This window comes from Psilocybe cubensis, chromosome 7, assembly GCF_017499595.1.
Source record: "Psilocybe cubensis strain MGC-MH-2018 chromosome 7, whole genome shotgun sequence".
Lineage (NCBI taxonomy): Eukaryota > Fungi > Basidiomycota > Agaricomycetes > Agaricales > Agrocybaceae > Psilocybe > Psilocybe cubensis.
This window is the reverse complement of record NC_063005.1, coordinates 127,064-149,798: the sequence shown is the minus strand read 5'-3', so window position 1 is coordinate 149,798 and position 22,735 is coordinate 127,064. Positions and strand designations below refer to the sequence as shown.

The window sequence follows — 22,735 nt, the reverse complement described above, 5'->3', positions numbered from 1 at the left end:
GAGAGGGGGAGGAGAGGGAGACTAGGAGAGAGAGAGGAAATAGCACAGTGACATCAGACCCGAGAGTGCGAGAAAAGAAACATGAAATCGTATGGATTGGGCCAAGAGGAGTGCAGAGATGACATGTCAGTTGTGTGTGTGAAAAAGAGGAATGAATGCTTCTTCGGTGATAGAAGCTACACGGGTTATGGGCGGCGGGATGGTTTCAAGGACATAGCTGTGGTTGTGTTGCTGGGGCGAGGATGGCGGGCGTCAGCTGGAGTGATAGTTGATGAGCTGCCCTGGAGGAGGAGGAGATCCGAGAGAGTTGCTGCGGAGAAGCGGCGAGTGGCTGATGGAAAGGACGACATCAGCGGAAGCATTAGCTGTGTGGGTGTGGGAGCGCCGCTTCCATTTCCGGCAGTTCGGCACGGCAGAGAGACGGCATGAGGCGGGGGCCAATGAGAGGGGGCGGCAGGGATGTGCCGAGAGGGTGATGGAAAACAAACTAGAGTAAAGCTTGTTCAAAGGTTCAAAGAGTGGGGTGTGTTTGAAAGTTGAGATTGTAAACCCTCGCTTTCCCCACAACATGGGCAGAAGAAAGATCGAAATACAACCCATCACGGTGAGCTTTTTTCAGTCCCTCTTGTTGGCTATTATCGGCCCCCTGCTCCTCCTCCTCCTCCCCATTCATCCCCCTCCAATTATACAACGCCCTCCTCATCGCCTATGCCCACTCGCTTACCCCGAATTATACTTAGCACGAACGAAACCGTTCTGTCACCTTTTTAAAGGTGCGTCCCATATTTTTGTCGCTATTTTTGTGCTAAATTGGCTTGGCGTATTATTCTTATCATCATCCATCCCGCCCTCCTCCTCCCGCCCCCCCGCTCAACAGCGCAAGAACGGCCTCTTCAAAAAGGCGTACGAGCTCGGCGTTCTCTGTTCCGTCGACGTCGCCGTCATCATCTTTGGTGCGTCTGCTCTTCTAGCACCGCCGTTTGCCTCGTCTCATTCTTGGCATTCTCTTGTCGTTCGTTCTATTTTTATCGTCGAAAAGAGGAACGACCAGGACACCATGTAAAGCTCTACCAGTACGGGAGCGCCGACATCCACGACATCGTCCAGAGGCATCTTAGGGTATGTTGACGCGTGTACCTTTACTCTTCCCGTTATCACTGATCCTTATCAATCCATCTGCCAGCACGACGGTGAGAAAGACACCCGTGGGCCCCAGGATTTCTCGGGCAACAACAGCGCAAAGCTCGACGACATCGGCGAGGACGACGATGGTGACGACGACGACGACGATATCCCGCGTGGGAAGCGAAGGCACGACGGAAAGATGAAGTCGGGCGGCGACATGGTTACGGGCAACGTACGTGGCTATGCCCCTCTCCCCCAACGGCCATGACACTGACATTGACGCCCGTATCAGGTCGATTACTCCTCTGGACACCGTAATCTTCCAATCGCGCAACCACCACCTCTCTCGCTGCATGGTCTTTCTTCTCAATCTACCGGCGGTGGTCGACCCACCCTCCCCGTCTCGGACTCACGCAGCATGGACATGCGGGACAACAAGCGCAACAGCCAGCGGCCGAGCCTCCATCTAGGCCACAGCCGCTCTCCCTCGGACGACGTCAACTCTGGCAACGGCAACTACCCCTACTACCCCGGACAAAACTCAGGCGCCTTCGCCCGCTCAGGGCAATACGGCCACCACTCGTCCCAGGGCCCGCACCACCCAGGCGGTGGTGGGGGCGGCGGCGGCGGGGGAGGGGGAGGCGGGCACCATAGCGGCGGCCCGCAGTACCAGCCGTTCTTCCCCGTCTCTGGCCAACACAACTCGCCCCCGTCGTCATTCATCCCTCTGCAGACCTCGTCAGACTTCTCCCGCGGTCCCTCGTCGCGCGGCGGCGGCGGCGGCGGCGGTGGACCAGGCTTTGGCATCCCGTCACGCAGCAGCGATCTCTACCCCGGCATACTGCGCAACCAGTCTTCGACCTCGTCGCAGTCTACAGGCCCCGGCGGGAGCGGCGGGGGGAATGGGGACCTGTTCGCCGCTTTTTTGGACGCGGACGAGCAGAGCCGCCACCAGAGCCACTCGGGGGGCGGTCCGAGTCTTGTTGGGCTGGACTGGCCGGTGCACAACACGAGCGGTGGTGGGGGCGGGTCGTCGGGCGGACCCTCTGGGCCGTCTAGCTCAGGTAAGCCTCCTGCCTAGCTTTACCCCCCAACCCTTTGCATTTACCACGCCACCCCTCCACACCTCCATGTCCATGACTCTGTCCATGTCCTCAATCACCTCAAAATTCAAAAAAAAATGTCATGGATGTATTTCTCTTTCGTCCCCCTTGTCTCAACCATACAAAAAAACATGTTTACCAATTGCCACAACATATTCACCGCCAGTTTCAGAATCTAACTGATCGCAATGTTCACTTCCCTCTCTCCCAGTACCGCACCTCTCCTCGTCGTCGGCGGCCGCACCGTCGCCTGTGTCGGTGTCGGTGCTCGGTGGTCCGGGGGGCAGCAGCAGCTCGGGCAACTGGCTCGACTTTCTTTCTGGTAACAATAATAACAATAACAATAGTAACAACAATGGCAATGGAAATGGAAACGTGGGAGGCGGGCGCGATGCGTTATCGTGGGAACGCGGTGGCGAGCATAGGGGGGGTGGTGGTATATCGGATATATTCGGTGGAGGACAACATGCTGAGCGCGGGAGGTCGAATAGTATTGTGGGCATTGGTGTTGGTGTTCTAGGTGGGGTGGGGAAACATGCGCATACGAAGATTGAGGAGGACTCGGGCGGGTTCAGTGGGCCTGGAGGCATTTTGGCGTCCCCTGCGAGCTTGACTGGGAGGATTGGGATCAAGTCGGATGTCTTGAAGGATGGGTGATCCTGGTTTTTCTTTCTTTTCTTTTTTTTTTCTCCCCATCTTCCGTCGTTGTTTGTCTGCCTGCGTCTTTATATCATCTCTTTTTACATCGCTCCTATACACCGAGTCGTCTATTATCACTGTCCAGCCTGTAGCGTTTTTAGTCTGCGTTTCCCCTTTTTTTGTTTGCTTCGGTTTCGGTTTCGGTTTCGGTTCTTGTGGATTATTGGATTTGGATGGTATTCGCGTCGTGTATCGCTCGTCTCGTCTCGTCTCGTGTTTAATTTTGCTGCTTCATTGGACTATCTGTCCCCCCCCCTCCCTCCCTCCCTCCGAATCCCTTCATGCCTTCTGACTCGTTACTATCCCGGCTGCTATTTTGGCTATGAATTCACGTTCTCATTCTGGATCGGCACTGCCGACATGTCGAATGACATTTACATTGCTATCTACAAACCATCTTATCACCTTCCTATCCCTATCCTCCCAGAATGCAAAACGTTTTAGACTACTTGTACTGTTAGTGTTCGCGTTGATGAATATATTGCAACTTCTTTTTGTTGGTTTGTACATGGATTTATTCAATTGGTTTGTTTTGATGGGTGGATACAGTACATAGCGGGTTTCTAGATTGTGTCATTGTCAATGATACACCCGGCGTACCTCTCACTATGAGAGGTGTGCACATGTGGATGTGCTATGTCCTACAATACAATACACAGCTCAAAGCTTCAACCGACGTCGCGATTTAATAATCTTCATTCGGAGCAGGAAAGGCACTAGCTGTGTCAATGCGCCGGCGATTCTAGAATTCGCACTGCGCTCCGCCATGGACCGTTTGAGCGGTCGCTGCTTCCCACCATTGCTAATCAGACTGAAAAATGGAATGCTTGCTCGGTTTGTTGGTGATGTACCTCCCCCCTCGTACCCACCCGCTGTGGGATAGAAACTCTAATGGCGCCGTGTATCCGCGTTGTTGGAACAGCGGACAGTGCACGCACAGCAATCGAGGGAAGGGATCGCACGACACCCCTTTGCATGCGTCGGGATATCCCAGCTCTGGCTTCGTGTATCATGTCTTGTACTCGGAGCCAAGTGAGATGTGTTGCATGTGGTGGGTCGTAGTGGTGTACTCGGTTGCATCCAGGCTTTCTGATGAATCTTATCATTGTGTGTCAGTGATTCGTTAATCTGGAGCTTGAGGAGCGAGCAGGGCCCTTCTGCCCGGGGAGAATGGGGCGGTACTCCCTCCATTGAATTGTTGATTCATTCACAGAGCTTGATGGAGTGTCCATTGGAGGAGACTCAGATGATCCATTCAGCCGGCTAGAATGGCCGTCCGGGCAACAAACAACACTGTGGCTGACGCGATGACGTGAAGGGATGCTCTCAGTCGATTGATTTGCTCACGACAGTCGCCAGCGACGAATTACCGTTCGGTTTATCCTTCTTTGGTAGACGATTACGACTTTTTTACCGGGATGGATGACGGGCAATGACGATAAAGGCGGCTATAGCGCGTTAGAGCCGCGGTTAATTTTTGCGCTTTGGGCGCGAATCGTGAAAGTAAAATTGGAATATATGGTGTATGACAAATAGAAATGTATTCAGGGAAGACGCCCGCGAGGACAAAAAAAAAAGAAAACAACTGTGCTGCGCGGTTTTGCTGCCGCTGCCATTACTACCTTCCCAATCTGACACTTGCGCCGAGTGGTGGTGCCGAGCCTTTTTGGTGTGCTTGGCTTGAGGGACTTGGAACTTGAAGTGGAAGCCTCAAGGGTCGGTTTTCTAGATGTGACTTAGATGTCCGTGAACGCACACTCACACGGACAGGCAAAGGTTTCTGCAAAAGGCACGATCGTTTGGCGTTGCGCAGTCCTTGAGTGTACAGGTGAGAGGGCGAGCATCTGTGCCCAGCAAAAAAGTAGGGCGATTTCTCCATGCACAAAAAGGCCGGCAGAGTCAAAGTGAGCTGGTGACTCCCTCATGCCGTTGAGAAGGTGGCGAGGTTCACGGCGATGTTTAACAAATGGATAAGTGTGTGTGTCTGTGAGAAGAAAAGAATGGTACAATGCGAGATAAGACGGGTGATCACCACCTGCAATCAACACCAACATGAGAAGATTCAAGGAATGCAGTTATTTACAGAACAGAATTTCGGCTGTAAGCCGTGGACTGTGCTCCAGAATCCCGATTGCTGTCTCTGTGTATGTGCTTTTCCCTGCATCCTGTGTTGTGTTTGTTCGGGAATCTCACGTCGTACTATGGGGTTCTGGACAGGGATGTAGATGCTATTGCTTCCAGCCCACTCCAAATCGGGTCAAAGGGGACAGAAGTGGCTGACATCTTGAGAGCGAGATAAAAGCTGAGGCGGAGGGAGGGTTTATTTTTGGGATTATCGGGATAGGAGTACGAGGCGTGCGTTTCGCGGAGACTTGGCGGAGGGTATGACGAAGATTCTATCTGAGGAGAGGTCTTCGGCAGGCACACAGGGACGAGTCAGAAGCAAAACATCGACATTATTTTTGGTGTGTGTATTCATTCGCGCTGCGGCTCCTTGTCCGTTCCTTCGTCATCTGTTCGCCTGGGGTCTAGAGGGCTAAAAATTCACCCGCGAACATATGAGCATGTCGTGAGGTTCCCTACTAGGAAAGAAGTGGTCTAGGACATCTGGGTGGCATTTCGGGCAGTATTCTTTCTTCTACAGTGCTGTGTGCAGTGGTTCTAGTGGCTCTATTTCACGGTATGGATGTGCCGTTATTATCACGCGGCCACGAGTACAAGGCCTTATAGGCTAATTGATTTCAGAACATTTGATATCGAATAGATTATCTTCTATTCTTATTAAGGTATCGATGGCGAGGTAAATGCGCCCTAAATTACTCCATACCAAGTATCACTGCAGTTGCTTAGTGGTATGCAGGTTGCTATAAACATGCCGAAGAATTATATGTCCACTAAGCTCAACATATATTTAAATTTTCAATTCAATTAGACAAGACAATTTAATGGGAAGATTTGAGGGTCTTATCGTGGTATCGGTGTGGTGAATACTCTCAAAATGCGCCTCATATTGCTTGTTCTACAATGTGATGTTACTTGGCACTGCCCGGTGGTAATGACTACGGTGCTACGCTGTGAGCTGTCACTCTCTTCTAAATGGGAACCTAGAGATTCATTTGAATCCATTCATGTAACCCGGCCATGGATATCGTGAATAATGGTTCTACCAAGATTCCGGGTTATAGAAAAAAATTTCTGAGGGAGCGCGTCCATGTCAGGGACGTAAATCAGATGTAATCTCATGGACACAATGGGATCTTCGGACCTATCTTCTGTTTGCATGCTACTCTTGACTGCACCTTTAGATGTAAATCACGAATTTTCGAAGACCGAGTGCTTGCTTTTTCACTTATCTCCAGGTTCATACAGTAAAATTTTTGAAAATTGATCATACGCGGAGTGCAAATAACATACTTATGGCATTGATAAATGGAATAATGATCTGTTTCGCCTTCTCGCCCATCAAGCCACTCTCACAAAAATCCAAAAAGGGGTGACCAAATCATTACATGTCTCTTCGATATGTCCACTCTCCTGTTCGTAATTACTCCGGGTACTAGTTTAAAGCCTTTAGTAAACCTCTCTTTGACATGCTGAATCGGGCGATTGTAGACAGGACCTCATCATAGTACTCAGCCAACGTGTAGAGTTTGTGAAAGTCTTCTGGATGCTCAAGTTGAATTGCAGTACAAATTTTTATTGATACACTACACAAATGATATGAGCAGCTGGCGCTCAGTTCGGGCTCAATAGCGTGGACAAAATTGGGACAAAAGATGGCTAACGCGGGTGTAAAAGCGCTCGCCGCTCATTGCCGCGGTTGTTAAGGATGAGCGGACCGGCTGCATAATAATCACCTGACTGCGATGCTTATTAAGACAATTCCCTCCGGGCTACGGTGCGTTTTCGGTTACCATTTATCCGAACCTTACATCCTCTTAACTGGTTGAGTGCAATGCGCTTTGGATTCGATTCGGGATATTGACTGACCAACTTGGTATAAAATTATGTATACCTAATTTACCCTCAGAATTACAAGAGGTTTTTGTGAATGTGGACTTGCACACACGATTGCAGGATCAAATCATCAAGCCAGCATCAAACATACAGGTTCAATTGCGACTCTGTTATCTCTCAGACTCAGAACACAGTCAAAATAAAAGAGTAGTTGTTTCCTATATCCAGAGGTATATATCTCACCAAGAGTCTATCGTGCAGCTGGGTAACTTTTGCCTGGGCTGTAGTTAATCAACTAGTTAAAGCTATTGTGAAGGTGAAGTAGCTTTACATGTTTGCTTGGTATCCAACCAAAGCTTACTAGACGTACATTAATGATAACTATATATCACACAGTAATGCGAGGTAGACATACAAACCTTGGCATAGACGATTATGTGCACGTCCCCGACAGGGGCTGTCATGTGACATACTCCCATGACGTCAAGTAATCCTGTGGCCCTTATAATGTCTTTTTGTGGAGAATTTCAAGAACTAAACTGCTTCGTACCATGATCCTCTCGACTTCGACAGTTATACTTTTCTGTTTTGCAAACCAATTACCGACAGCAAATGCTCAAGTTACCTATAACTGGCCACAGAGATCGTGGGGAAGAGTTATTGCCGGTGCTATTGTTGGTGCGTTGGAATGATTGACTGGTTTGTAAGGTTTGGGATTGTCTCATGTCGAGATTTTTCTTCTCCCATCGAACAGGAGGAGTCGCTGGGCTGTTTCTTCTATGTATCTTACTACGCCTAATTCAGAGAAGGCGTGTAATGCGAGCCAACCCTGGCGCTCAACCCAACTTCTTTTACGGGAAGCCAATGTTTGGGGGCCCTTGGGGTCGTTCAAATGGAACAGCAATCCCTCCGCCTCCAGTCGGACAGGTCAACAGCGGTGGACCTAGTTATAATCGCGGAAACTCGTTTGGAAATACCGGACCCGTCTACAATCGCGGGAGTTCCTTTAATGCACCATATAGCTCCACACCACCCGCTATCACAGAATATCCGGCCCCAAATGCTCCACTTCCTCCACCAGCATATGGTCAGGATGCAAACTATGAAGGACAATATGCTCCAGTAAGTCCACCTTGCCGTTGTCATATCTCTCCTGATTCACGATTCTCTCGTAATACAGCCTTCCGGTGCGCCTCCACCCGTCAACTCTGTTAATCATGCAAACTACGCCCCTGTGAGTGGTGATTTAGTTATGCGTAATTTGATATTTTAATAGTAATGGTTTTTATATCGAATTGTAGCCTGTTTCACCTCCTGCTGCACATACAACAGGACAAGATAACACATTCGTCGGAGGATTTCGTTCTTAGCTCTATACCCAAAATATCTAGACTTCTTTACATATACCAAATAATGTTTAACGTATATGAATGCTATTATGAACAGTTTTGTAGCGTACAGGTCCTTTAGATGATATAATCTGCTTTTGCGTAACGTGTCTACTTATTCGCCATATAAGTCGCAATACTCATGGGATTTTCAGTTCCAGTGGTTGATTACACTGTGTGCCCATTGCTTTCGGACACGCTCAGTGGACCTACACACTCAAACACGGCGGCCGCATCGTACCTGGCCCTGACACCCTAAATTGATGGCCGGCGTGGAATTGAATCTTTTTAAACTGTTATTTCTAGGTATAAGTATTAATAGTTGCTGTGATCATGAGAAGAATAGGTTCATATGATGAGTTATTTGGATGGTTGACACAATATTAGCTTCACATGTCAGTTCGAGTTCATTAAAGCATCACCGTGCTAGAGCGAGTGCTAAATAATTCAAGGAGCGATCGCCCACTATACACGTGTCTAATATCATGTCGTCCAATCCTTCTGGCTAACCTCTAAATTCAAGCTGAAAAACTGGTAGGGGTCATATTGATATTCTTTTTATCCGTGCAAATGATGATTTAAATGGAACGCTAAACTAACTTCCACAGACTCCCCTCATTTGATACTACTGAAAATCCTCACTTCTATTAAATATGAATCAGTAGCCGAGGAAGCTGGCTTCCGGTCCTTGTAAGTTATTGAAAAAGAATGTCAGTGGTTGGTAGTTAACGCATATTCGACGTGGATTGTGTAAGCTGTCACTGGGCAATGTTCTTCCGATCTTATGTACGACGGTGGAATTCAAAACTTTCCATTTTCCACCATTTCGTTCAAAGTTGACATGATACCTGTCCCTTCATTTGCGTTGGAGATGGATATCATGTTATAACAGACTCGCTGACTGCTAAATTCCCAAGCACCTGTTCAGGCATCCTTCATGAAACCTCCACAGTGCATCGACTTTTCATGCCCGCCATTTCAGAGATATTCTACTCGATGTAAAGCCAATGCGACAAAAATCTGAAGAGCGGACCAATTATTATGGACACTTGCTGTTGGAATGTAACATCATAAAGAGCTAACATTCAAGGTATACAGAGTTACTGTCAAATGGAGAGCGTTCAGAGCGGTACGCCATTCCGGGGGCCGACTTTGACTCTGGAGCAATTACTAATTACTCCGAATTTGTGAGGGAAAAATCTGTAAAATCTCAAATCCAAAGTAACAGATGTTCGCTCAAGCAGAAGCAGTAATGGTGCGCTACGGCCTCGAAAGGCCGCCTTCAAATGAAAATATGCACCTTGTGGTGAGGCAACATTTAAAGACATGAACACGGAATGATGAATGGGGTTGCCGAGGCAAAAGAGAAGCCCAGAAATAGAGCAGACAAATATAATCACGTCTACAGCTACAAAAGACCCCCTTACAGACCATTCAATTTAATCTACTTATTATCAAAACATATCTTTTTCCAATATATGTCACGTTCGGCAACTTCCCTCTATTTCCCCTCCGAAGTTCCAAAAAAACATATGCTTTGGTTTTGGAACATAACCTCCAGAAATTGTAAACCGAATAGGATGTGACGGCATATACAGCCTCTGAGTGAGAAAACTGGTCATATGTGCCTTTCTGATTGGCTTAATCTCCGCCAAATTGCTGTGTCGTCTCCGTGTTTTTCTCATGTTTTGACTGGCAATCGTATGGTGTGGCGTTTTCACCAATCTTACATACATCTGCAAACAGACACGAGTGTGTCATATACACAAGGGTATGATATGCATCGCGCCAATATCATAGGTCAATTAATTGCGAATACCAATAGGACTCCACCTTGACAAGGTCTGAATGATTCAAACGGAACTGGGACATTCAATAGCCAAGATGTTTGCAGCAAAATGGTATGTATGTGTTGCCTATCCTGGGATCAGAAAAGAAATCTGAATTAAGATAACATGAGAAAGAAGCTAAAACACGACGGCCAAGTGATTATGAATATGATTAAACATGAAGTTATGAGAAAGGGGTTTGCCGAGGTTGATGCTGCCTGCTCAGTTCCGAAAAACAACATAAGCATACTGTCATTGTAACCGAATAAAGCGACACAAAATTATTGTGTGGGAGGATATTGAGGTAAGTCAGAATTCGAATCAGATAACTGTTACATTCACAAGCCTACAAGAGACAAGATGTGTTACGCAGCGGCGGCGGCGTATTCTAGTCACAAGTAGAACACAGCTATTGAATTGTGAGTACGGTGCGAGAAGACACGAGAAATGGGCAAGGAACCTTAATGGGTAATTTGAATGATGGATGACATCAAGGACCGTGGAGAAGCCATACGATGTGCAAGGTAAGAGGAGGGACGCCTTTCCAAAAACCCTTAGCACTACATCCACAAAAAGGTCAGAAGATCAGACGCATGATATGTTGGATCAGGAACCACGACAAGGTCCGTCTGCGTCTATCAGTCAGTCAGTCAAGGCTTCCGAAGAGAGTAGAGCAAGCACGAGCATGAAAGCTTTATCGTCTATGCGGATTGGTGTCCATGTCGAGTCGAGTCGAACGGAAGAGCGCAGTAGTGAAATGGTGACTGCGCGGGAGTGGTTAAATCAAGTCAATGGAAAAGCTGTGAAAATGGTACTGTGAATAAGCATGATAAGCTAGGTCAACGTGCGACGTGATGCGATTGCGAATGTGAGTGAGGGCGACCTTCAAGTTATGCAAAACAGGACAGATTGCGGTGGGAAACATCGGAATACAAATTTCAATTGGAAACGGAATTGAAATAATCGGTGATGTGATGTGGGTGATCATAATGAAAAATGTGACAACGGCAGACAAAGCCAGGGTACATGGGAATGGTATGGTTTCTGGTTGGGAAGTACACAGTCACGGTGACATACACCCATTCATCGAAACAAAGGCCAGGAACCAAAAGAACAATAAATTTTCGGAGAACCTAGAAATATATGAAAGCATATGTACAATATCCAGGAATAAGGTTCAGTGAGCTGAGCTGTGATATAATGGCAACTGACAGTTAGGGAGGTAACAGGTGCTCCAGGACGGTCGGGACGCAAGGGAGGAACAGGAATTATAACCGCACAAAGATTAGATGTGGAAAATCTACAGCCAGGACACAAGACTGCCAGAGAGCTCCGCGAAGCTTTGATGAGAAAAGATGGGAAAACAGGAATGATGACAGTTGAAGGGGTCATAGCCTGATGGAATGTTCTGATAAAAAGAGAGAAGCTATAAGGTTCGCGTCACTATGTTAACTACCAGATGGCAGACATCATTAAGACGACTCCCGCTGCGCGGATCACTGAAAAGCTGTCAAAATCTGAGAAATGATATCGAGGTTTCAGAGCAGGGGAGAGGTTCAAGCTTCAAGACCAAAGTCAACGGCATGCTTTGCGAGTTATACACAGGGACTACGTCGTCCAAGCGACACATCTCAAGCAAATATCCTGCAGAGAATTGCAAGTAGGTTATGCGAGGAGGAACAAGTGAGTGAAGGACTAACCGCAGCATTGTTCAGATAAATCAGACGACAAACATATTCAGTGGAGCACATGCAAATGCGGACCCTCATCGCTTCTACTGAAGATTAACCAGTCGCTGCAAAAGAAGAACTTGAATACCAGACCCAGTGAATGCTCAACCGCGCGCGTGATAGTCGGGACTCGGCGGCCAATATCACGTTGGGTGTATACTGTACCGTACGTACTTCTGTCTCTATATCCAGTTGGCAATTGATTTTGAACGAGTGAGCGTGAATTTTTATTTCTCGGTTGTTGTTGTGTGGTAGTCCTGAAGGGCAGACTTCGCTGGTGGATTGAACAGGCGTGAACATCGACGCACAATAAGAAGACAGTTGGCCTTTGACAAAGAGCGTGGCCAGATCATGAAAACAGGAGACATGGAGATGGGTAACGAAGCGGTGTCACGAAGGGAAGAAACAATGTAAATCAGAGTAGGCTTGTTGTCTTCTGCAGCTGAGTTAGCTTCTGCGAACGATCAGTATTGTTTTAAGGGTTCGGTACGGTCAAGGCTCATGAAAAAGTTGAGATAAAGGTGTGGGTGTGAACTCACGGCCGCGAGTATAACGCCAGACTGGAAGAACCGTGCCAAAAATGACGGCGAAGCGAAGTTTGATCTCGACTTTGAGTCGGGATGGATGTAAGATGAAGATGCCTCATCAAGTGGCATCCGGTTGGGTGAGACTGAGCATAGTAATGTAGTAGCGGTGTATGCGCGTGTTCGATAGTGACGATAGAGTGTGTTCATGGTCATAGTCGAGTTCCGAGGGGGTGCATACAAAGATCATAATCAACAAGTGTATATCTTACAGTCAGCTTACTGCCGATAGATCTTTTTGGGACAATGCCACGTACGTATTCCACACCGACGTAGTCAGGATACAACACCTCTCCATCCAACAACTGGGTATAATATTAGGCGAATAATCGCGCTTGCAGTCACTGTATACGGGAAGCATGATTACTTCGTTTACTTGATCGTCGACTGTGCAGTTAGACGTTAGCAGTGGCTAAGAGTGGTGAAAGGGATATGAGAGGAAAGACGAAACGCACCGCGCAAGATTAAATGCAATGAGGGCGTTGTATCTATATACCTTCCCAAAGACACCAAAAATATCGATAACACCTTAAACACGTTCAGCGACCCCTTCTACATATCCACTCCTCTAACCGTAAGCATAACTGCACACAAAACACCCAGAACGATCAGAAGTCGGCGTAGGAGGACCCGTCGGACACGGAAATGTGCCAAACCCGTTGAAGAGGTTAAATTACTGATGAGAAGTCATGAGGTGGATGGAAGGGGGTGAGATGAGACGGCCTACATCATCGGTTTGAATCGCGTTGTTGTTGAAGAAGGTTTTGCGGTGAGTGAAGGTGATATCCATGAGTGAGGCAACTTTTATTCCAGAAAAATCATGCTCACCGCGCATATATGCGTCGCACACGCCTCTCCATGCGCTGAGAAGGGTGCTCAAAGGAAGAGTGGGACTAAAAGGACATCTGCCGTTTAATTGAGGTGGAAAACCAAGCGGAATAGCTGGCGGACGTTACACGAGAGCTGCAAGTTGGACCATTCATTGAAGAACTATGGCGTATTCATAAGAATGACCGTCACCGGAGTCGATGCCTACCTGCTCGCATCGATTTCACCGATCCCCTTGACCGTTCTCTCTACCACATTACTGCTGACCACAACGCAATCCCTCGAATGTGGTAGATTGTGCCCTGCATAAAATGTATTCCACGAACCATTTGGAATGACACAGGTTGCCGAGGGCAAGACACATGGCGTGATGGCGGTGAAGCAGAGCATTGCATGGAAGGAAAACGGCGAAGACAGGGGCGAGAATATTCAGTCTCCCTAAGGAGGGGCCTTGGCTAGCGGTTTTATAAAGGAGCGAGCAAGCAAAGTTCTGTTTAAGAAACGTACTGGATTCCAACTGATCCTGCAACCACAATTGAAAGCCGCACACCAACCCGCTAACTCTAATGAAATCTTTATCCACCAATGACACACTTTTTTCGTTCTGTGGGCGTTCGAATGCTTTTCTGGTTGGAGTCGGACGTCGTGGTTGGACAACGAGGACCCGAGGTGGGTGGCTGCGTATTTGGTCTTGTTGTATCCAGTGCCAAAAGCCGGGAACAGCCGGATATACTACCATTTGTCGCTTCCACATCTCACTCAATAAAACTAGTAAAAAATCCGGTCCAAGTGAGGTTGGGAATAGCTAAGAGTTACTTCCATGAATTTTCCGGGCTGTTGGAAATTTCTGCGGAGATCGACACCCACTTTCTCTATCTCCTGCTTTGTAACATCTCTTATAATATGAAGATTTTAAGTATACGCTCCATAATTATGCTAAATCTAGGGACAAAAAGAAGTTACCATCCTAAAGAACGCCAGTGGGACGAGTATTGTGAGGAGTAAGAGGTCGAATATATGCCTAAAATCGTTCGTGAAAAAGGCTTCTATTCGATACCAGGTTTCAGATGCATAATAAATCGCAATGTAATTTCTTACCCAGATATTCATTGTCCAAATGAAAACACGATATTCTCACCATCCGATGTCCATGCCCCAAGTGATGCCTCCGAATTCATCGTCTCCCCGAGGTCTATGCGGTGCTGTTTTTTCTTACCGCTTGCAATATTGTTATGGCTTGTACCTTAGAATCCAATTTCCTCTGATATTTGATGATCCGCCTACCTCTGGTCGTGTTTAAAGTTCCCCAACGTGAACATATGAGTTAAGAAGTGGCTTAGCCTGCTCTGATACACCACCCTGGGACATGAAACCGATCTCCAAATAAGAGCTACATAGCCTTCCAAGGGCTGAAAAATGTCATCCCGGGTCTTCTCCTGCCATTCCCCAAACGTTCTCTACACAAGCTTGTCTTTGATTATAGTTAAAACAGATGATAGTAGGTGTTTCTTAATTGGGATAATGTTCATGTTTTGATTTATTGCTCTCGATGACTGCCAACAGAGTACGACGGTGACTTCAATCTCCTACTCGATGTACTCGGAGGGAAAAGAAGTTTTAACAGCCAATTCAAATGATGCACTCCGAAGTCATAGGAGGCCAGACGCGATGTTTACAATTACACCAGCTCAAATGCAGTTCCCCACAAGCCAAGCGTTTGAAGCGTGAAGTAAAGAAGCATACCAAATGCCTAAATTGAGCGATGCACAAGTAAGAATCACGGTCCGGTATTGCGACTAACGTTGAAAGCTTACCGTAGCGCACTTCAGCTTGATTACTCTACGTCCAATGATCATGGATATTGTTCCTCTTCAGGACGTATACAGCTTCTCGATTGCTCCATACGGATATGTGTCTAATCCAAGTCTCCAACAGAGAAGCGGCAATCTCATGTCTCATTTGCTTCCGATTTCATATACGTTCAGGTCGGTGATGAAGAACCCTGCTAGCATCCACGCCATCTTCATCTTGATCTAAATTTGGATATCAAGAAAACTCTGAAAATCAAATAGGTCAGTTACTCAGCAGAATCCATTGTATAAAAGATGATGCTTTGCTTCGCAATCTTCATTCTGTCCTACATCTTACATCCAAGATATCCAAACTTCATCCGTCTTAACACAAGGCCAATTTTCTTTAGTAAAGCAATGAAGTTTCAACTGGGCTTCATCGTTGCAGCTGCAAATGTTTTCGCTTCTGCATACGCAACTGCAGTCCCGAGAGCTCCCAACGTTGCCGACAAGGTACGTGAAAACTTCAGCTTGACAGATAATGTCAATTTACAGCTGTCCGTTGCAGTGGATTTCCGTCGAGACTGGGATCACTTTGCCTGGTGGTAAGATACAACATGTGGAAACTAGATGTGCTTTGAGAACTTATCGTCTCTTCTTTAGAAAGTATTCCAGGTAATGTTACTTTGGCAAAACGAAATGGAGCAGAGGTTGTTACATGCTACGATACGGGCACACAAGTGCGCATTCATCTTTCCATTTTATTAAATCGAATGTCGATGCTACTTCCATTGTTAGGTTGACAGGGCACCCGCTACCTCTGTAATTGACGATTGGTGCAAGTAAGTCAAAACATAAAATATAGAGTATAGAATGTGTGTGCTGAAGAAAATGTCTATAGCAACCACGCCATTGGCCAAGTTGTAAAAAACGGTGCTATTATTTGGGTAAATCCTCTCGTCAACTGTGCAGATGTAACTTGGTTTCATTGTCTTACTAGGCGCGCTACAATTATGGATCATTCACCATCCTAGTCAGCGGGCAGGCTATAAACGGGTGCGTCAAAACTTCCTTCATGTCGCTCGAAGACTCATTGACATCTTGTTCTCAAGTTGCTCGTTTAAAGTAGATAGCAACTGCAACAGACTCCTCAGACTACCTGTTGACAGATGCAATACTGATGGAGAGAATGGGAAACAGGTTGGTGGATATTGATATCTTATTGATCATGTCTAACTTTGTGTGAAGGGAGGATTCGAAACCGACCTGTGTGGCTCATGGCGCTTCGACCCAGGCTCCAACGGAAGTGACTTTTAAGTTTTACAGTGGCTGTACAGGGCTTCTCCGCGCCTTGGTTCCTTTTAGAAGAATGTGGGGACACGGTTGCTCGTCGTGTTTAAAGATTTTCTGAATAAATAAGCTTTCTTGCCATTATTGCAATGCCGATTCAAGAGACACAGAAACTAATAATCACACAAGACAATCTGTGGTTTGTAAACGCATCTTATAAACTCGTGTGGATTTAAGCACTCTCGTGCATGAAGATTGGTACAACGGCCTCTATACATAATCAAAAGGTCACAACGGACTAATACGGGCCTCTGTACCCCCTGAACTTCCGCTTCTGCAGTCCTAGTGTCCCCGAACTACGTGTGCAACCGATCTAAGCTTGTCTTTCTGCAACATAAGAAGGAAGTTCACCTCACCTCTTGTAATGAGCACAATAGTCCGGAGACGCCGTTGGGTCGTATGTATGCCACTGGTTTGCAACCGCCACTACAAAATGTATACTTAATTTAACACACTACACCCAAGGTAACACAACTGGACGATTTGCTGCACACTCACAAGTACCTCCCCACATAGTGTCCGACACAATTTGAATCTAATAAAATCAACAAGTGTGATCTTCGCTACGTTGACCAAAAGAGACTCACGGTGCTTCCAGGTGGTATGTTAAACCTGGAAAGGTTCACGTTCCAATGCCTGGGCCGGGCTTCGTAGGTGAATGCCGTTTTAGTTTCCGAAAGTTTGCCTTCTTTGGTGATTTAGCGAACTCCGAGGCGGGCCATCACGGCTGACTCGTGCTCCCAGGCGACATACGCTATGCGGTCGTCCACTCTGTTCTGCCTGCTGGCGCGAAGAATGCTCTTTATTACAAAATATCAATTATTCCGTTAGCTTTATTGAATAGACGTGCAGAATTTTGGTTCGATACCAGATACTCGAGCTAGTGGGGGTACATGTGGAGGTTTTGACTGTTAGATCACATCGAATTAACATGGAGGGATGTAGAAACTCCTACATTATCAGCGTCGTTAGGCTCTTTAAGCTGGGATAAAAATTGTTAATTCTCAAGCCATCAATATGGTAGAGAAAGACAGACGCGCGCAAGAAACTCTTCGAGGCCAGGAATCTCAATGGCTGGGGTACCCGATTCCTACATTCAAAACACAAATTAGGCAATGAACCCAGAGGGCATATAGAATACAATATTCACCGAGTCAGACATAGCTATTTGAGATACCTGGTTGTATGACTGGCTGAAGAGTCGAGTTCTGAATGTTCAGCATCCATGATACAGCCAATCTTTTATACTGTTCTACCCTCCTAGGCCACCGTCACGAGGTTCCCTCCATTTTGGTTTGAGTCAATACTTAACGCTCACCAGGCATCTAACTTGGTTGTCAGGATCAAGTCTCGGTGATGACTTGCGATTAATTTCCGCTCTACTTAGACTCGTTTTGCCGAGGACAAAGACTTCTTAACTTCAAGCTGTAATGAAAGGATTAGAGCTGGTTTCTAGAATCTGCGCCTATCTTCCCAATTTGGTCCAATAGTTACTAATATGTCTGAATGAGGCTTGCATGTACAATAGTTTATTCCATGCATCCATGCCATATATTGACAACTGAGCCAAAATCAGACTTCAGGTTAAACGTCATGGTTAGAGTCGATCCCGAAGATGCTGAGGTATCTCTTCCACCCCAAATGTTATCTATTTGAAAGAACGGACCTTGCAGGGCCCGCGGGAGCTATTATCAACGGCATGTAGGTCTGGGCTATCAGTGTTACTTCAGACTTAGACTACTTGCCTTACTCAAGTCTTAAGTAACAGACAGACTGCCTGAATTGAGAGCTACGACGGTAAATTAAATCGTCCGATGTATTATGACAGTATATTACGAACAACGAACTCCACCAGAAACCTTGCAGACGATATTGCATTCATGAAAACGCTCACGGAGAAATTGTTTTTAGAGCTACGTTGTTTCTGAACGGAAGCGTGTTTCCAAAGTCCGCAGTAACTGTTCCAATCATGGTACTTATGCATTACTCCTGCATCAGTTGGTTCAATGAAGGTTGAGCTAACAACCCTGTTTTTATGCGACGTTGAGAGTAGTAGCTTCAGTACATCCATTTGTAAGTACCCTCGTCTGCAGGCTGCGCAGCCGCGTGCTTGTAAATCGTCTCGTCGTTGTCATCCGTACCTTCTTCCTCCAGTGCTGCACCACTCACTCTTTGCTTCTTCATGCGATCCTTCCTCCAGCCTTACCCCTGTTGGATCACCCGAGCCAGAGACAGACGCACTTGAAAAACCTGAATGCATAACTCCCAAAACACCAGCGGAGCAGGGGCGTGGGTTTAGAAGGGTAGTATCTTCACGAGCGTGTGTGTGCGTAAGCCAAGAGTGGAATTTATTTTGTTTGTGTTCTCGCCGTTTCCCATTCCAATTCATCCTACGATAGCACAGAGTCGACACCACCCTCTCCAGTTCCCATGGCCCGCACTGATTTGTAGAACCCTCGTTTGTGCAAAATCATTGATTAGGTAGTTTGACCGTCATTGCGGATGGTTACACAGTACAAAAAGTAGTGGATTAAATCTCAAGGACACTCACTTGATCGTGATATCGTGATGCATAGTTATCCACTGATAATTTCATCCAATGGTATTATCTGATAAATATGACTTCAGGGGCGCCGGGTGGTTCCATGAAATATCCAAGCTGTGGAACCAATGGGTGCCTTGTGTAGTATACATTGTTCACCGACTCAACCCTCAATAAAAGCATCACAACGGCAACGGCGGGCGCCCCCCGCTTCTCTCTTCCACCGGGTTTGCTGTAACCCAAAACCGCCAACCTATAGTCCTGAGAAGCTAGCATATCCAGTTGCGGTGGTACATTCCGTGGTCGATAACTCTCATGCGAATCAAGGAGCCATCTCCGTGTAAAATGTTCGTTGTACAGCGATACAGCGATTTTCAAGCCGTGGTTGGTAAGCATGAAAGTTGGGTCGATTGAAGAATCCCTCTGTGACTCATCAAAATCATGCATGAGCACGGGATATGGCCACGCGAAGCAGGCGGGCTCTTTTGCGAGCATCGTTGACTTTCTAGAATGCCGTCCGCCCCATAGGAAGACGCTGCGATCACTCGATTCTCCGATAATGGCGACTTGTAATCTGTGAAATGCGTTGTCGCCCTCCCCATATGCGATTGACATGTCCACATCGAAGATACCCAGCAAGCAATATGCCTGATCTTCCACCCGTGTCGTTTTTCTGTTCGATGCCCAACGCAGCCTGTTGCGAATGTTGTCCTTTCCAGGCGTAAATCCAACTAGATCGGGAATTGGAATGGATGTGATCCTCGAAACTATCTGCAATATCGAGTCGGAGTCGCTGCCGATGCCACTAATGACAGGCAGTGCCTTATCGTTCAGGTCATCTGTAAGCCTCTCCCAGTTTGCGTCATAGAATTTGACAGCTTTGGGAGCCAACAGCTCCTGCAGCGTCCATCCCCTCGTAAACCACGGGTCAGATGTCCAATCATCTGGCTCATCTTTCTTTCCTGCACCTGAGCCACACGCTGACCTCCCAAGGTGAATTATGCACATGCTCGACTGCAGATACCACTTGAACATGGACCGGATGGATTCGTCGAGCTCTGCACTGCTGGTCTTGTCGATGCAGCACGTGTCTATCCATGCGTATTTGTGTCCATGTTCATTGAGAGAAACATAACAAAAATGAACCAGCTTGTGGAATCCATTGAATCGCGTAGACGGACCATTATTTAACGCACCAAATTTAGGATCTTCCACGAGACACTTGAGCGCATCAATTATAGGTTGTTTTGGTACATCTGAGTCTTCAAGTGGTGCATTCAAAGCTGCTTTTGCTAAAGCCGTCAACAGGCTCTCCTTTGGCACAAGTCCTGAAGAAGAATTCTTGACATGTTGGATGTCCGCCAATGTGATCTTTGAGATGACATGCATATCTTTCATATCAAGCTCACCTGCGTCCCATCGATGGGACAGAATCGAGTAGCGTACGGTCTCCTTTACAGCTCCCGTTACGAGGCCCTCGAGAACGTCGATTATGTCCTGCGCTTCAGGCTCAAAGTCCGACGTGGCGGCTACTTTCTCTAGCGCATATCTGAGCTGTGCTGCGATGGCCGCCCGGATACCATCCATTGCCTCCTGCTGTACCTCATAGGGTGTGACAAACTCCAGAGTGTCTGTTTTTATCAGACGTAGAGGTATCGTATTCCTGATGAAGCTGGAAACCATGTCGTCGGTGTCTACCAGGTTGAATAGGTAATATTAATCGTTGAATTTGGCAAGAATACATACTTTGTATGAGGTAACCTTTCCCAAGGAATATAGTTATTAATTCTGTGGCAGATTAACATAAATATAGTCTGTGTTCACTTTCAGGATCGAAGTCAGCGTTGAGGTCTCCTGAATACGAACTCTTGATAAGTTCTCTGCAGACCGCCCACAATTGAAAACGCACGGTTTCTCGGGTACCGTAGAGATGTCTCACTCCTCTTGAATTGTCCCAGGTAAAGTCGTCAACAAAGTTATGATGAATGACAGCAAGAGGACACCGACAAACATGTTGAATGAAGTTCTCAGCCCATAAAGATAGGCTTCGTTGTCCTGTTAATAATGCTATGATCAGCTGTAGCATTGAATAATCATAGTTTTTTTTTGGCGATCCCTTACCATGGTGGACGACTGAACACGTTGGTATTCCTGGATACGATAGTAAATAGTATTCGGGAAAATTGGCCAATGGTGGTAGCTTGAGAGTTTATCGATGTTCGAAATTTGCTGGCACCGCTGGCACTGCTGGCATCAAAGATATTATATAAGCCAGGCATACATTTTGTCGTCATTTTCCCTCGAGTTTCCTATCCTGTGAGAAACTGTGTCAAATCCGGTTTGATAGACAATGAAACAATTACATTGAACTGTATATCCGAGTATGTGATGTCAGAGAAAGCAGGGGACATAGGCCAATCAAATGTTCTAATGTCACCCGCAGCACGACTCGCTGACGAGGAACGAAACATAGGGGTTTCTAACACCTCGTCGTGATGATCGGGTTTCTCTTTTGGCCGAACAAAACCCTCGCCGACGTTGTCCGAGTAGGCGTTGAGAATCCAGAGAAGGAAGACGCACAGGTGCGGCAGGGAAGCATATAACAAAAGGACCCAATGTTGGACTAAACAAGAGGAGTAGAGAGCAGAAGGCGGCACAATGGGAAGGGATTGATACGGGGATTTACACTGCAATGAGCGGTAGCGTGGTGCTTTTAAATGTCTGGAAGAAGGGGAATTCACAGTGAGAGTATAGGAGAGAGAGGTAGTCATAGATCTGGAGAGTCATACAGAGTCCCGGTGCGGGATAAGATATGACAATGTAGAATACACTCACCGAACCAAATCTGAGAGAAAGACGCACTCTAATCAACACCGTACGCATTGACTGTCGAATCATCTGATGGATCATCTGGCAAAAACCCGGGTTATGAAGTGGAGGGTGATGTCGAGTCTGAGCTCGCCGGGCCTGGGTGCGGTTGCAAGTGTCGGCCAAGTTACGATGTGTTGTAAAGCAAAAACGGCAGTAACACGAACAAATGGTCAACAGCACAGATTGTCACAGCAGGATGGCGCTTGGACTACGCCTGACTACGCACCCGATATACCCAAGAAAAACCACACCGCTCCGCTTCTCAAAACCCAACGCACTTACTTCATTTTTATCAACACCCAATACCCCAATTCACTCAACACGCGTACGCTTCCATGCCTCCATGGCCCATTGACGCGCATATATGCACTCGCTAGAATCGAGGCTCTTGATTCTCATACACTCTATCTCACCCTCTTGGTTGACATCTGCGAGTATATCGGTTTTTGACGGGTTTGACGACGCCCTATCTAAGGGTGCCTGGGCATTGAATGCGAGCAGGCGGGGGAAGGAGAGGGGAGAGGAAACCAAATTGATGGCAAGGAGGACTACCAAGCGTGAATTGGCGGTAGGGATGCGCAACGTCGATGTTGTGCAGAATCGCGCTGTTGGTTGCAAAAACGCAACTTGAACCTGAAACGGCATGACCCGGCAAATTTTCTCGGCCGCATCGCCGACTGTTGCCGAACGTAACCAGTGCTGATTCGACATCGACATTAGCTACCTACTACCACTTCAACCGACCAGGCGACTTTCCCCCCCTTCACCATCCACCGTGTCTATAGAACCACGCATGTCTTCTCCCTTCATCTCAGAGTTCCAGGCAAATATCCAGACAACGCAAAGGAACCCTGCAGCCCTTCACGACCGCGTGCGCCAGGGTGAGGGTTCGCTTAGAGCGCAGGAAGAGAAAATGGTATTACGGGCGCTTTTGGTGCG

The 22,735-nt window shown here is 47.0% G+C and overlaps 5 protein-coding genes across 5 annotated transcripts; 4 read left to right on the top strand and 1 right to left on the bottom strand.

The window, feature by feature from the left end:
* Nucleotides 1-568: 568 nt before the first annotated feature.
* JR316_0007608 (Transcription factor SMP1) lies at nucleotides 569-2,885 on the top strand (the record flags this gene model as incomplete). The annotated part of the gene is made up of 7 exons (XM_047893344.1): nucleotides 569-604; nucleotides 741-773; nucleotides 878-953; nucleotides 1,040-1,119; nucleotides 1,184-1,357; nucleotides 1,418-2,189; nucleotides 2,440-2,885. 7 exons carry the CDS (start codon nucleotides 569-571, stop codon nucleotides 2,883-2,885), a joined length of 1,617 nt encoding a protein of 538 aa, XP_047746659.1.
* A 4,550-nt stretch (nucleotides 2,886-7,435) lies between these two features.
* Nucleotides 7,436-8,254, top strand: JR316_0007607 (uncharacterized protein; the record flags this gene model as incomplete). Its single annotated transcript, XM_047893343.1, has 4 exons — nucleotides 7,436-7,562; nucleotides 7,639-8,006; nucleotides 8,065-8,118; nucleotides 8,186-8,254. 4 exons carry the CDS (start codon nucleotides 7,436-7,438, stop codon nucleotides 8,252-8,254), a joined length of 618 nt encoding a protein of 205 aa, XP_047746658.1.
* Nucleotides 8,255-10,581: 2,327 nt separating this feature from the next.
* Nucleotides 10,582-10,921, top strand: JR316_0007606 (uncharacterized protein; the record flags this gene model as incomplete). Its single annotated transcript, XM_047893342.1, has 2 exons — nucleotides 10,582-10,625; nucleotides 10,678-10,921. 2 exons carry the CDS (start codon nucleotides 10,582-10,584, stop codon nucleotides 10,919-10,921), a joined length of 288 nt encoding a protein of 95 aa, XP_047746657.1.
* A 4,529-nt stretch (nucleotides 10,922-15,450) lies between these two features.
* JR316_0007605 (uncharacterized protein) lies at nucleotides 15,451-16,350 on the top strand (the record flags this gene model as incomplete). The annotated part of the gene is made up of 8 exons (XM_047893341.1): nucleotides 15,451-15,546; nucleotides 15,602-15,638; nucleotides 15,697-15,773; nucleotides 15,832-15,875; nucleotides 15,935-15,980; nucleotides 16,034-16,089; nucleotides 16,146-16,233; nucleotides 16,282-16,350. The coding sequence occupies 8 exons, from the start codon at nucleotides 15,451-15,453 to the stop codon at nucleotides 16,348-16,350; spliced, it is 513 nt and encodes a 170-aa protein (XP_047746656.1).
* Nucleotides 16,351-18,988: 2,638 nt separating this feature from the next.
* On the bottom strand, nucleotides 18,989-21,049 carry JR316_0007604 (Vegetative incompatibility protein HET-E-1; the record flags this gene model as incomplete). The annotated part of the gene is made up of 6 exons (XM_047893340.1): nucleotides 18,989-20,619; nucleotides 20,672-20,686; nucleotides 20,750-20,779; nucleotides 20,835-20,868; nucleotides 20,933-20,980; nucleotides 21,047-21,049. 6 exons carry the CDS (start codon nucleotides 21,047-21,049, stop codon nucleotides 18,989-18,991), a joined length of 1,761 nt encoding a protein of 586 aa, XP_047746655.1.
* Nucleotides 21,050-22,735: the final 1,686 nt, after the last annotated feature.